Source organism: Galeopterus variegatus, unplaced genomic scaffold (assembly GCF_000696425.1).
Source record: "Galeopterus variegatus unplaced genomic scaffold, G_variegatus-3.0.2 Scaffold3015, whole genome shotgun sequence".
Classification (NCBI taxonomy): domain Eukaryota; kingdom Metazoa; phylum Chordata; class Mammalia; order Dermoptera; family Cynocephalidae; genus Galeopterus; species Galeopterus variegatus.
This window is the reverse complement of record NW_007729126.1, coordinates 135,301-149,435: the sequence shown is the minus strand read 5'-3', so window position 1 is coordinate 149,435 and position 14,135 is coordinate 135,301. Positions and strand designations below refer to the sequence as shown.

At 36.2% G+C, this 14,135-nt stretch overlaps 1 protein-coding gene across 1 annotated transcript in view; it reads left to right on the top strand.

The window, feature by feature from the left end:
- CDON (cell adhesion associated, oncogene regulated) overlaps positions 1 to 14,135 on the top strand; it is a 62,030-nt gene that overhangs the window by 34,692 nt on the left and 13,203 nt on the right. Inside the window, exons 15-18 of the mRNA XM_008583723.1 lie at positions 3,791 to 3,913; positions 7,558 to 7,779; positions 10,650 to 10,930; positions 13,711 to 13,790. Coding sequence (XP_008581945.1) covers positions 3,791 to 3,913; positions 7,558 to 7,779; positions 10,650 to 10,930; positions 13,711 to 13,790 — 706 coding nt within the window. The remainder of the gene's footprint in view (positions 1 to 3,790; positions 3,914 to 7,557; positions 7,780 to 10,649; positions 10,931 to 13,710; positions 13,791 to 14,135) is intronic.

Below are 14,135 nucleotides of genomic sequence, written 5' to 3'. Positions count from 1 at the left end.
CTTTTCTCTGTTGTGTGCTTAAATGTTGCTTTGTCAGATATGCCTTCCCTGATAACTTCCTCCCATTTGCATGAGGTACTCTTCTTATAATTCTAACCACATTCTTTTTGTTTATTTCGTAGAATTTATCAAAGTTTAAATATATGGGTGTGCATGTGTACATGTGTGCATGTGTGTCTGTCCATTTGCATGAGGTACTCTTCTTATAATTCTAACCACATTCTTTTTGTTTATTTTGTAGAATTTATCAAAGTTTAAATATATGGGTGTGCATGTGTACATGTGTGCATGTGTGTCTGTTTTGTGTGTTTGAAATTATTTGCTTAAAGTTTGTCTCCCCTAGTAAATGTTAACCACCTTATGGGCATTGGACCTTTTTCCCCACTGCTATTTCCCCAGCCTCTACAGTGGTGAGGTATTCAGTATTAAATGAATGAATGTATGAATGGAATCCAAAAAGAACACTGGGATGTGAAGTGATATATAAGCTGGAGAAAAGAATACTAACAGAAGCAACATGACAGCTATCTTCAAACATTTAAGGACTGTTATGTGGAAGAAGAGCTAAGTCAGTTGGGAGAGAGCAGGTTATGAGGAAATAATGCAAGAAAGAACTTTTTAACATAGCATTTCTAATATTGGTTCCTTCACAAAGTAACAGACTCTCTAATTTGCTAAGTGTTCAATAGAAGATGCCTGTTTCTCAGTACTGTCATGGAAAACATTCTTGCTTTGTGGGGATGGCTTCTTCTGAGGCCTTTTTTCCCTCCAAGATTCTGTTTCTTTGAAATATTAAATGTTTTAATGAATCATGTCAGAAAATTGCACTAAGCCAATGTTATTTTCCATATGACTTCTTGACATCAAATACTGCATCTAGTCTTTGTTATAATAAATTACTTAATGCTATATCACATTTCTTTAAATATTGTAGCATTCCTTTTAATGCTATCCAATGGAATAACATATAATATAATGAAAAACTTGTGATCTGAATTATAATGAAAAACTTGTGATCTGAGTTTTAATACTCCACACGTAGTAGGTGCTCAATAAATATTTTTTGAATGAAAAATGATTGTTTTTCTTCTCCCATAATTTTAAGTGGCAAAACTATTCTGTGCTCTTAGAAGTCAAGATGGTAGCTGTCTTGAGAGAGAGATAAGTACCTGGAAGGAGCCTGCGTGGGATGTATGGGTGACAGCAGTGTTCTCTTTCTTGATTAGGCATTGGTAGGATGGGCATGTTCAGTTTGTGAACTTACACTGAGCTGTACTGTTATGCAAACTTTGCTGTGTGCATATTTTACATCAATAAAAAGGCTATTAAAAAAAAAACACAGAAAGATAAATGTTAGTGACTGCATTTTGGCCCTATCTAGGTCTTCATTTTAGATCAGCTGGGTTAGGAGAGTGGGGATGTCAGATTTTTACTCTCAAAATTTTTTTGACAGATGTCAAACATTTGTTATAAAATAGTTCTAAACAAGGCAAATGTAAATAAAATAAATATCTGTCTCTCCCTCTCTCCCCAGCCCCCATCTCTCCTAGTTTTATTCTCTAGAAATATCCACTGGTAAACAGTTTTAAACTGTATTCTCTAGTGAAATCTTTGAACTTTTACAGACTTCTGTAATATGAATATTGAGCATGGAACTTGGAAATTAGTTTAAAGAAGTTTTTGTATCTGGTAGTAGTGTCTGCAAATGTGAGTTTTGCCTGTGGTTCACAGAGAACTTGTTTATAAATATGGTATACTGAGCAGTTAGATGTTTAAGTGGGCTTCACCATGCTGTGTAATTTGCTTATCCTTTATTTTCAAGTTTATGCATTTGAAATTTTGTGGCAGTTGGAAACTATTGGACCGTTTTCACAAACCCAGGAACACAAGTTTTCATCTTTTGTACTTAAAGTTTTCTTTGAAAGTTTTAGTTACTTATGTGTTTTGGCCCCAAATTTAAGCTTTTGGAAAAAATTTGAAACTCAAATTGTAAAAGAATACATTGAGAAGAACCATTATTTAAGTTATCCTATCTTCTGATTTAAGTTCCACGTTTAGATAAATTATAAATATTTCCAGCACACCAGTGCTTTTGTGTTGAATATTTTTGTCTTGCAAAGTTAAGTTGAATTCCAAATAAATTAAAGTATCAGTCATTCTCATATTCAAATCTGTGCTTTGGTTTCTCTCTGTGGTATTTCTTTACCTTTTCTAAAATATCCTTTGGGAAAGTAATTGCTTGTTAGATATGTGCTGGCTGGTTGGTTGGTTTAAAACCTAGTAATGTCCTTAGTTGTCTTTTCTTTGCTGTTATTTCCTGTAATTTTAGCCATTGGGAGAATTACCATAACAATGGAATATTAATTTAACAAGATAGGTATTATTTTAACTATTTTATCTTATTAGTAACATATCAGAAGCCTAGTTTAATCCCAGTTTTACTGATGCTATCTATGAAAGGAAAACTTCAAATCTAGCGTAGTGATTATTCAAGACAATGTTTATGGTGAGGCGAATATAGTGCTAGGTCAGGAAAGACCTAAAGCTGGAGAAAAAATAGAAGTCTTTTGGAAAGTTTTTGGATTTTAGAAATAGGTCCATTCCAGTTTCAAACAGTTTTTGAGTCAAGAGTTTTTAGGTCCTCTTTACATTTATAAGTGGGGCATAGAATTCTTCACTTTTTGAGCCTTTCAGAGACCCTGATCCTAAAACAAGCAGGTTTTCTTCTTTATAAAACGTGGATCTATATGTGATATTTTGTATTGGTGGCCTGGAAAGGGAGTTGTGCTTTCAGATTGAAATAATTTCATCTGTGTTGAATTAGAAAGGAGCCTGGTGATACTGGTCCTGTCAGCCAAGTAGATTTAACTTGCGTGTGTGTGTTTTTTTTTTTTCCCCTCCCCCTTTAATTAATTCTTAAATCAGTTGGTGGTATACTTGAGTTTCTAAGAAACAGTGGAAATGTTTGAAAAGATGTTTTCTAAGAGGGATTAAGAGTGCTTGAAGAGTTAATTAAATCTGGCAAAAGTGTCCCTGTTTATGAAAGTTTGTCATAGGTCCCTGGAAGTAAAAATGGAGAGTGATTTATACTGGAGTGTTCAGTTTAGGAGTGTTTCTAAATCAAATGTTGGCTGTGTGCCGGGGATAACAGAATTATTCTGTTAAAGATACTTGTGTGGTTTGCAGACCTTGACACAGAAGAAAAGCAGTAGTGGGAGCAGCAGCCGAGAGTTTCCCATAGCAGATTTTGCCTTTTGATGATTCTCAGCAGTTTATTGAGTCATTAGTCTATATGTCAGTTCAGGTCGTGTCCCTTATAGTGGTATTGGGAGTGCTGCTAAGGCCTTTCTCCTAACTGGCCGGTTGCTCTGGGTAATGCACCGTTTGCTGATCTCACACATAGTATTGCTTTTTGGTGGATGGCCATAGTGGACTGACTTGCAGGGTCAAAACAGCAGTCAAAGGACTTGAGTGTTTTTTAACCTATGCATAAGATTAATACGTATTTTATGAAAGCCTCATCGCTAGTTCTTTTTAATGAAACCAGCACATGGATGTAGTTTCAATTCAGTTTCTCTCTTCTCTTTACTTTTTTTCATGCCGTGTAATAGAAGTGCTGTCTATCTGTGGTGTATTACTAAAATACGTCAGGGCGTTTTTATCGCACAAGCTGTCCTAGATGATGATGGATGCTGCTCCAAACTTTTTCGGAAAATATTAAGTAATTGTGTTGACATTTTCATTTAGGTTGTACCATGTGTAAAGCTTATCCTTTATTTTTCCTTTCTAGGTTCCAAGCAGTGGCACATGATTGGCCACCTCCAGCCAGAAACCTCCTATGACATTAAAATGCAATGCTTCAATGAAGGAGGAGAAAGCGAGTTTAGCAACGTGATGATCTGTGAGACTAAAGGTAGGAGAAAAGTGAGAATTTGTGCCAGAATTCCAAACTCTGGATTATTCCTTTTGACTATTGATGTATTTACCTAAAGAAATTTCTGCTTTGGACCATTTTCTAGGTGCATACATTTAGACTCTCCCATCAGAAATATAATATGTTGGCTTCAGCATTTGTCTAAAAAATGGTTTACATGGACATTGATCCGGTTTATTAATTTCTGTGTGATTCTGAATGTCACTTCTCTTTTCTTTTCACCCTGAAGAGAATAGAAATATTTGCTGACTACTTTCTGAGATTGCTGTGAGAATTAGAATACTAACAGAAGTATGACAGTATTAAGGAAAAGGGCTGCATATGGTTTTTGTTTGTTGGTTGGTTGGTTTTTTATTTTTGGCAGCTGGCTGGTACAGGGATCGAACCCTGAACCTTGGTGTTAACAGCACCATATTCTAACCATCTGAGCTACCCGGCCAGCCCAGCACTACATATGATTAAAGTGGTCTTTTGAATGACAGATATATGTAACACTATCTACTCGTTTAATGAAGTGTAGTGGTTAAGTTTAGAATTAGTGACTTCTAATTAGCTAATTCTAAATTGACATTTTCAATTCCACGTACATACATAGATTAACTGTAAACTGTTACCATCTTTAAAAACAGAGTGAATAACACAAAAAGCTAATATGGATATTTATAAGCAAAAGCACTCTTGTCCACAGTCTCAGTTCATCTTCACAACCACCTTGGGGATACTGTCAACTGCAAATAACACAAAAATCCCCACTTGGTTAGCTTCAACAGTGAGGAAAAGTGTTATCTCCAAAATAAGAAGTCTAGAAGTAGGTAACTAGCTACAAGTTTGTTTAATTCAGAAGTTCATTGTTTTCTGTCTTTCCCCTTGGCCATCTCCTGGTTGTCAGCTTGGCTGTGAGACCAGCACTGCTCAGAGCTCGCCACAGTTCTGAGCTTCATATCTAGAGGCTCTAATGTCTGATGCTGTCTGTTTTTTAAGAAGGAAGATTTCCCCCAGGGTCTTCTAATAGATCTCCCCACAGGTGTCATTGGCCAGAATTCAGTTACATGCCACCTCCAGACCATTCACTGGATTTACCGAAGAGTTATGTGGGGTTCAGATGGACACCTAAACTAGATTGGGGCTCTGCTGGCATGGAAGAAGAAAGCTGGGGCGGGGGCTGGACAGCCAGCGGTGTCTGCTACACTGATGTTTTATTATCCCTATTTAAAAATGAAGAAATGGAAATCACAAATTAAAAAAAAAATAAGGAAATGGAGGCTCAGAAAGATTGAATTATAAAGCCAGGGGTTATTTCCATCTTTTAAATTGTAAAGTATGTGTCTTTCTGCTGCAAAACTAAACATATATGAGTTATTTTCAAAATTTTGTGGAAAAATGGAATTAAATGATAATGAGACTCTTTCCATGAACTTTTTGAAGACCCCTCATATATACACAGTCTTTAGATGTACCTTGCATTTCATTTGGTTAGAATATATCTGAGTGCCTTTTTGTAACAGACACTGTGATATGTTAATGAGCATTTCTTACCTCTAGAGTGCTGTGATACTAGGAGTAAAATTAAATAAAAATATTTCTGTCTCTGAGACATTTAAGAATTTAGTCAGGTGAAACATAAAACAAGTCAGACAACAATGTTATAACTGTTGTTTATGATGGTATGATAGTATAATACTATAGCTTGTTTAGAATTGTATACCTCATTATCTGACTTTGCTAGGAAATAAAAGGTTCTACCTATAGACTTTCAGATCAGTGAAAAACAATAAACTTCTTTTAAAATGTTAACTGTTTATATTGAATGACTTTCTAAAATGTATTACACAATTCCCAGCCTATTTAGATGGAAGATATGACATATAATCTAACCTTAAAAAAAAAATGACTCCTGGTTCATACTGCAAACAATGACTGTTTTATCTTTAGGTATTCAGTAGGTTTTCAGGAATGACAGAGGTGTTGAAGGCCAGCCATTTTTCCTTCTCATGAAAGATCAGAGACTCTCATAATTTTTCCTTTAGTTCTTTGGTTTCTCTGTATGTTTTTCATCTCATCTTTCTCATTTCAGGCTCTTAGCTGTCTCTTTTTATTGCTGTTAATGGGTCTGTGTCACCCACCGATTCAAGGCATCTGTCCTCAGGTTTTAACTTTAGAAAGAGGTTGGAAACCAGATTGTCAAGCTTGGCAGAATTACAAATAAATTAAGAGCAAATAGTGAATAAACCTGAAGTACTTCCCCATGAGTTACCTTGGTCTTTAATGGATGACATGGAACATTCATTTTGCCGCAGAAACTTTTTTGTTTTCTTTAGGGTTGGATAGAACCTTAGAATTGTACAATCTAACATACCACCCTCTGCCAGCTATTCATCTTGCTTCCAATAATGGAGCACTCCTTCCTTGGAAAGACAGTCTCTTCTTTCCTTATTCCCAGCTATGTTCTGTGTAGTTAATGCCGTTAGAAAATTGAACCCCAAAGTAATGTTGTTTGTTGAGTAGATATTTAAAAGCCTACTTTGCCAATCTAACATACCACCCTCTGCCAGCTATTCATCTTGCTTCCAATAATGGAGCACTCCTTCCTTGGAAAGACGGTCTCTTCTTTCCTTATTCCCAGCTATGTTCTGTGTAGTTGATGCCATTAGAAAATTGAACCCCAAAGTAATGTTGTTTGTTGAGTAGATATTTAAAAGCCTACTTTGCTCCTATGGCTTGTTAGGAGCCATAACAGGACATATAATAACTTACAACAGCAAAATTGATTGAACAATACCATGTGCCAGGCTCTAAGTGCTTTATATGGATTATCTCATTTACTCTTCATTATAACCTTATGATAGAGCTCATATTATTATTTTCCCTATTTTCCAAATGCAGAAACTGGGCTTCATGGAGGTAAAAGACAGCTCATGATAAATGGTGGAGCTGAGCTATGAGGCCAGGCAGTCTGGTTCCAGAGACCAGGCCGTCAACCACTATGCTCTACTGCTTTTCTTAGAGCACTGAGAACGTATGATTTGGGGATGGAGAAAATGGAGTTTGAGACCCACCTGTTATTAGCTTTTGTTATGACTATTACCCAGAATACCAATGAATTAGGTTAAAGTACTGCATTTACACAGAGTCTACAAGTCTTTGTTTTTGGAATACATGAGTTTTTTAGAATTATATGTAGTTGTCTTAATAGTCCAAAAACCATATTTCTTAGTATTGCTAGTTATGTTTCATATATGGTAGAAGCTTAAAATATGTGATTCTGAGTGTTATTCACCTCAAAGTATGTTAGAAAGAAAGGAGTTTTTGTTTAATTCGTAAGTTGAAATACTTTTATTTCAACTTTTTGGGAGTTTTCTATAAGTACAATTAAGCAGATAATCATATAGCATTTTATGTTTGTCTGTTCTTATGATCTGTCTAGAATTTGTGGACTAAACCTTTGGCACATCAGATTTTTAAACTTTGGAGCCCTCTTTGTGACTCATTGGTGGTCACATCATCTCAGTAACAAGTGTAAACAGACTGGCTTGCATTCCTAACCAGACCTCCTTCAGAGAGTAAACCATTTCATAGAGTCTGTATTCACTCTGACATCATGTTTTCCTTTATATTTCAACTAGTGAAACGTGTTCCTGGAGCTTCTGAGTATCCCGTCAAAGACTTGAGTACCCCTCCAAATTCTTCAGGAAGTGGAGGAAATGTAGGGCCTGCAACGAGCCCTGCCAGAAGCAGTGACATGTTATATCTGATCGTTGGCTGCGTGCTGGGTGTCATGGTCCTCATTCTGATGATTTTCATTGCCATGTGTCTGTGGAAGAATCGCCAACAGAATACCATACAGAGTAAGACATTCATAAATATTTCCTTCTCTTTTCTAAAGATGGGTAGAAAAATATTGTCAGAATAAATATTGACTTCGAACACTTTTGTGTATTAGTGTCATGCTATGAACACATTAGATGCTCTTTGTTCAGAGGAGACGCCTTTAAAACCATTCCAGCCATTAGCCCACGTCAGTGGAGCATCGAATTAAATTGCCCTGTAGAAATAAACACCAAAGCCCAAACTAAGCAGGTTGCTAAGTACATAGCTGACTTAGTGCTGGGAAACTGGCTTTACTGGACCACCAAAGAGGATAAATGCTTAAAGCCTGAGCTGGAATTGCTGCAGGAACACCTTCATGCTGGTGCAAATCTTGTCTACAGGGGATAGAAAAGACATGATGCAAGGTAGTGAAGACTTTCCAAGTTACTGTCCCTGAATGACACTTACAAATGAGGATGACACGGTTCTGTCTGTACCTGATGTACCCAGACTGCTCCAGAGTGGTGTCCTCTCTGCACATATTTCTGTTTATAAGTGTGCTTGAACTATCAGTGATGGCACTGTTTTGAAATGAATAACCTAAAAGTCCTTTTTCCTTTTCCCTTTCCTCACTTCTCTTCATCTCACTTTCCTACCTTTCGTATTCTTCCAGCTATTATAAAATAAGATAATCACATCAAGTAGGGATTTTAGTCTTTGGTGGGAGGAAGTTTGTTGGTTCTCCCACTGGCCCCAGAGTAAGGGAATGAAAGAAGAAGCAATGTAGTACACCAGCCAGGAGAGGCTCTTCTGGAGGCTATCAGCCAGTTCCCACATAAGGTCCCCTTTTAGTTAACAGTTCAGGGGAAAAAAGTAATCTATTTTTATTGAATGGTGCCTTCCAAGAGATAGGCAGGGAGAGAGACAGTGGTGGTGTCAAGCTGAAAGGTTTGGTGATCATTCGATTGGGCCTTTTTCTAAATGGTTTTAATGCCATTGCTTTTATTTGTGTGAGTGTGTCCTGAATCATTAAAAGAAACATATTCATCTGGTTGTCTGAGCAAGATCAATCTGATTAAAGTCATTTTCCTTTGTGATCTGATAATATGTTTAAAAATGAAAAATTATCATAGTAGTATTCATTCAGTCACTCATTCAAAAGATAGTCATTGACTGTCTTCTATGTGCCAGGCACTGTCCTGGACAGTGGAGATATAATGATAAATAAAATAAACACATTCTCTGCTTTCTCAAAGCTTATGGTTTGGTGGAGAAAATAAGCAGGCATAGCAACAATACACACCTGTAAAGAATAAACAGTACTAGGAGAAGCTGTGGAGAGGAGGAACACCTAGTCCAGTCTTGCTTGGCGAGTTCTAACACCTTTGAAGAACTTATTAAAACCCTGAGAACATGTCCTGTACTTTCTAAGGGATATTTTACTTTTTCTAAATATATCTGGTCAGTGGGCTTCTGAAAGTCAGAATTTTGAGGTAGTTGTTTAAATGCTTTTAATATAAGGAAATAGAATAGCATCTTGCCTTTGGTATCCCACAGCCTCCAAACTGGCTATAATGACTAAGGACCTACATAAATAATCAGTAAATGTGTTTATAACTCCATCCTTTTACTTGAAAGTGTTTTTTATTGCTATTGGAAATATCCTACCTAAAGTTAGTCTTTTATTGTTTTATATGATTTTTTTTTTAGCACTTGGAAGTCTTAACTTTGATAGTTTCTGCTTGTACAATTTATTCATTCTCTTTTGAGTAATTTCTCCCTGGTTAATTTCTCTTCCCATTAACAGAGTCATAATTAACTCAAAGTTCACACCTACCTCTGTGTTGTAATGAAAACCGCAGTAACTTTATTAAAGCATTTTTATTTGTGTGAGTGTGTCCTGAATCATTAAAAGAAACATATTCATCTGGTTGTCTGAGCAAGATCAATCTGATTAAAGTCATTTTCCTTTGTGATCTGATAATATGTTTAAAAATGAAAAATTATCATAGTAGTATTCATTCAGTCACTCATTCAAAAGATAGTCATTGACTGTCTTCTATGTGCCAGGCACTGTCCTGGACAGTGGAGATATAATGATAAATAAAATAAACACATTCTCTGCTTTCTCAAAGCTTATGGTTTGGTGGAGAAAATAAGCAGGCATAGCAACAATACACACCTGTAAAGAATAAACAGTACTAGGAGAAGCTGTGGAGAGGAGGAACACCTAGTCCAGTCTTGCTTGGCGAGTTCTAACACCTTTGAAGAACTTATTAAAACCCTGAGAACATGTCCTGTACTTTCTAAGGGATATTTTACTTTTTCTAAATATATCTGGTCAGTGGGCTTCTGAAAGTCAGAATTTTGAGGTAGTTGTTTAAATGCTTTTAATATAAGGAAATAGAATAGCATCTTGCCTTTGGTATCCCACAGCCTCCAAACTGGCTATAATGACTAAGGACCTACATAAATAATCAGTAAATGTGTTTATAACTCCATCCTTTTACTTGAAAGTGTTTTTTATTGCTATTGGAAATATCCTACCTAAAGTTAGTCTTTTATTGTTTTATATGATTTTTTTTTAGCACTTGGAAGTCTTAACTTTGATAGTTTCTGCTTGTACAATTTATTCATTCTCTTTTGAGTAATTTCTCCCTGGTTAATTTCTCTTCCCATTAACAGAGTCATAATTAACTCAAAGTTCACACCTACCTCTGTGTTGTAATGAAAACCGCAGTAACTTTATTAAAGCATGTCTCACAGGTAGTCTTTAAGTGAACATTTTAAGAATGTTTTAGTTTATTTGTAGTTTCTTAGGGGATTCATTAATAAAACTTCCTAAGCAAGAAGATTTTTCTTTTCAGTATCTTTATTTTTTTGGCCTATCTTGGTTCTCTTTTAACAGAGTATGACCCACCAGGATATCTCTACCAGGGGTCAGATATTAACGGGCAGATGGTGGAATACACCACTCTTTCGGGAACAAGTCGGATAAATGGAAATGTTCACGGAGGCTGCCTGAGCAATGGCAGTCTGAGCAATGGCTGCTCCCATCTCCACCATAAGGTCCCCAATGGAGTCAATGGAATCGTGAATGGGAGCTTAAATGGAGGGCTTTACTCTGGGCATACGAACTCTCTGACGAGGACCCATGTGGATTTTGAGCATCCTCATCATCTAGTGAATGTAAGAGACCTAATTATGCATACAAGCCTCTCTGCCTCAGGGTGCCGAGGCACAGGAACAGGGTCAGCGTACTTGGTTTCACTTGAATGGAAATAGTATGTAGCCCTGGTGGAGCCTTGATCCAGAGTGGTCTTTGTAAGTTTTCTATTGTCAGATAATAGTTATATTCACCAATTTGGTTTCTATTTTTAAATTATTTAACATTGAAAGTAGAATACCAGTAAAGAACAGACTGGAGCCTTGATCCAGAGTGGTCTTTGTAAGTTTTCTATTGTCAGATAATAGTTGTATTCATCAATTTGGTTTCTATTTTTAAATTATTTAACATTGAAAGTAGAATACCAGTAAAGAACAGACTGGAAGTTGTTCTTGAGATGAAATGGAAATACCACTGGGGCATAGACCAGACCAAATACTTTAAACGTATTTAGAGCAGAGTCTGAAAACTCAAATGTGGAGAAGACGGGCAGATCAGGACACAGAGTGCAGCAGGTTGAGGATGAGATGGTAGCGGTGGAGGCGAGAGCAGCCTGCGCGGCACGGGCTCTGCCTCAAGCAGCAGCCGCAGTCCAGCGCCTGCTATTGGCACGTGGACGGAGGGCCCAGTGTTGCCCCATTTTCTGACTTTTCAAAACATCCATAAATCTAGGTGAAATCGCCAGATTTTTATGTGCTCTCAGCTAACTCAAATTTTTGAAAGCACTGTGTAAGCCATGCAAAATATGCAAAACATGTCTGCAGGCCACCAGGTTGTGACTTCTGACCTGTCACGGATTTCTTCATTTGTTTTGCCCCATGTGTTTTGTTGTTGTGGCCTGTAAGCTTTATGCATTTTACAGTATTAGCAAGCTTTAGCCACAAGGAGTGATAAACCTTTAAAACTCCTTTATTTCAGAGATAACTAGCAGAGGAGATAGTTTAATTCTTGAAATGGGAATCGAGTGACTAGCATATTTTAGGTTTGTGCTGATTAAAGGAGTTCTCTGCACTAGGAAGTCTGATTTATTACCTTGTTTGGATATGAATCTACATTATTTTTAGTCAAATAGAGAATTTGTTTAGTTGATCAAATTAAGCATTCATTTAGTTTTTGTCATTGTTCTGATTACAGATAAATTTGCTATAACCCACAGTGTGTTCTAGCATATTCAAAGTTTAGAGGTTTTTTTCATCTTCAACTTTATGAAGATTTATTAAAATATTATATTTAGAGAACAAAACTGTAATATGTATTTTTATCTTAAAGCTAGAAATCTACTGGCTCTGTGACCTAACTTTTGTATATTGTGGAAAAAAATATTTAATTTGCTTTAGTCCATCTTTTTACCAGAAGGGAATAATGATTTCATTATTTTGTGTGGAAAGTCATGGCTTATATTCAGACTTTCTAAACTTTTTTTGTCACCATTCCTAGTGCAAACTACTAACATTGTCCAAGAAAACTGAAAGAGAGCATTAAAGTTTGAATAGCACATGCTGTTTCCGTAAGAAGAAAAAATAAGGCTAATGTTTGCTTTAGTATTTGAACATGGAACTTTGGGTTTTTTTGAACAATGAATTGCTATTTGAATAACAGTTGCCCCATTAGGTGTACAATTTTAGAGGTTATCATCTGTGATTTTAACCCATTAGTTTTCTTATTCCTCTCTTCCGGGTGGGAGGAAGTAAGGAAACTTAAAAAATACTAATGATCATAAAAATCATTGAATCAACTTTAACATGTATAGTGATTCAAATAAGTACATTACCCTGTAAGTTATTCACTTCATTTTCTGACCGAATATAGCATGGGAATATTCTTTCTGTCAGTTTTCTTAATAATTCCTGTTGCTAGTTAGATCAGGAATGCTAAGAAAAATTTTTGGTTTGCTTAGATTCTGGCTGTTGTGATGAGATGAATAGAAATGGAAAGTATTCTAGGAAAAACAATTGCCTGAACTTTTCCTAACCTTGACGGCTTGCTTTGGGTTTGGGTGCCATGTCACGACCTCTTTCACCCTTACCAGATTCAGTTCTGCTGGTTTTCATCTGAAAGCAGAATTGTGACTCTGACTCTATGGCTAGTTCAATTTTTAACTTCATTTTTAAGAACTCTTGCCATTGTGTATGTCAAGTGAATGTTTTACAGTGAGGTATGTGTTAATCTGGGCATTTTTCTTAATTGCTGTGCAGTTTCCGCCAAAAGCAACATCAGAATATTAGTACTCCCCTCCAAGTCATTGCTGGCTGAGAACCTGCTCCATCTGGAAAAATATAATATGTTTTAAAACTTAGAGTAGTCAAGTGAACAGACCTAATTGAAATAATTACAGTAAAATGAAGATGGGTTTATCTTGTGACATCATTTCAACAGATTTCAAACTTTGTTTCTCCAACTGGCATCACATAAAATTCTTCCGTGACTGCTAGAAAAGTAAAATGAATAGGAGGTTATAGTGTATAATGTATTTGGGGCCCTTTAGATTTGAAACACTGAAGGGAAGTGACTAAACTTCTCCCTTCATTTATTTGCCTTTTTCCAGTACAGAAAGAAATACATGGAAAAACATGGCAGTTAAGTTTTTGGAGTACAGTGTAATATTGCTACTTACTCTAATGAACTCATTTGTGAATATGGATAAATACTGATAATCATATTGCCCAGGGAGTTGGTTAAAATATATACTGTGTACGCATTTATTATCAACTTGGCTTATATATGTGTGATTATTTGGCTATGATCTGTGTCACCTCCAACATTTTTTCTCCTTTTCTTTTTCCCCTAACTTCCTCCTGACCAGGCTGGTGGAATGTACACAGCAGTACCCCAGATTGACCCTCTTGAGTGTGTTAACTGTCGAAATTGTCGAAACAACAACAGGTACCTTAGTGTGTATTTGCACGAGTTGTCGTGAATCAGACATATGCATCCTTTTATTTTTTTCCTTCATCAAAGGAAGTTCTTGAAATTTTACCTGAGATATAAAGCTCAGAATTTGCAGTCTTAAGTTTAAGGCTATTACTGATTTTTTTTGCCCCTGATTCACAATTTTTAATCTTCCTGTGCCTTGGTTTCTTTAGATATACAGTGACAGTATTAAAGGCTTTGTTTCTCACTGAAATGTTACTAAAAGGTTTGATGTTTTTGAAATTTTAAATTAGAGTCATTCTCTGTATACAGACCTTATCTTTTCTCACCTATTATTTTCTACTTCATATTATGGGA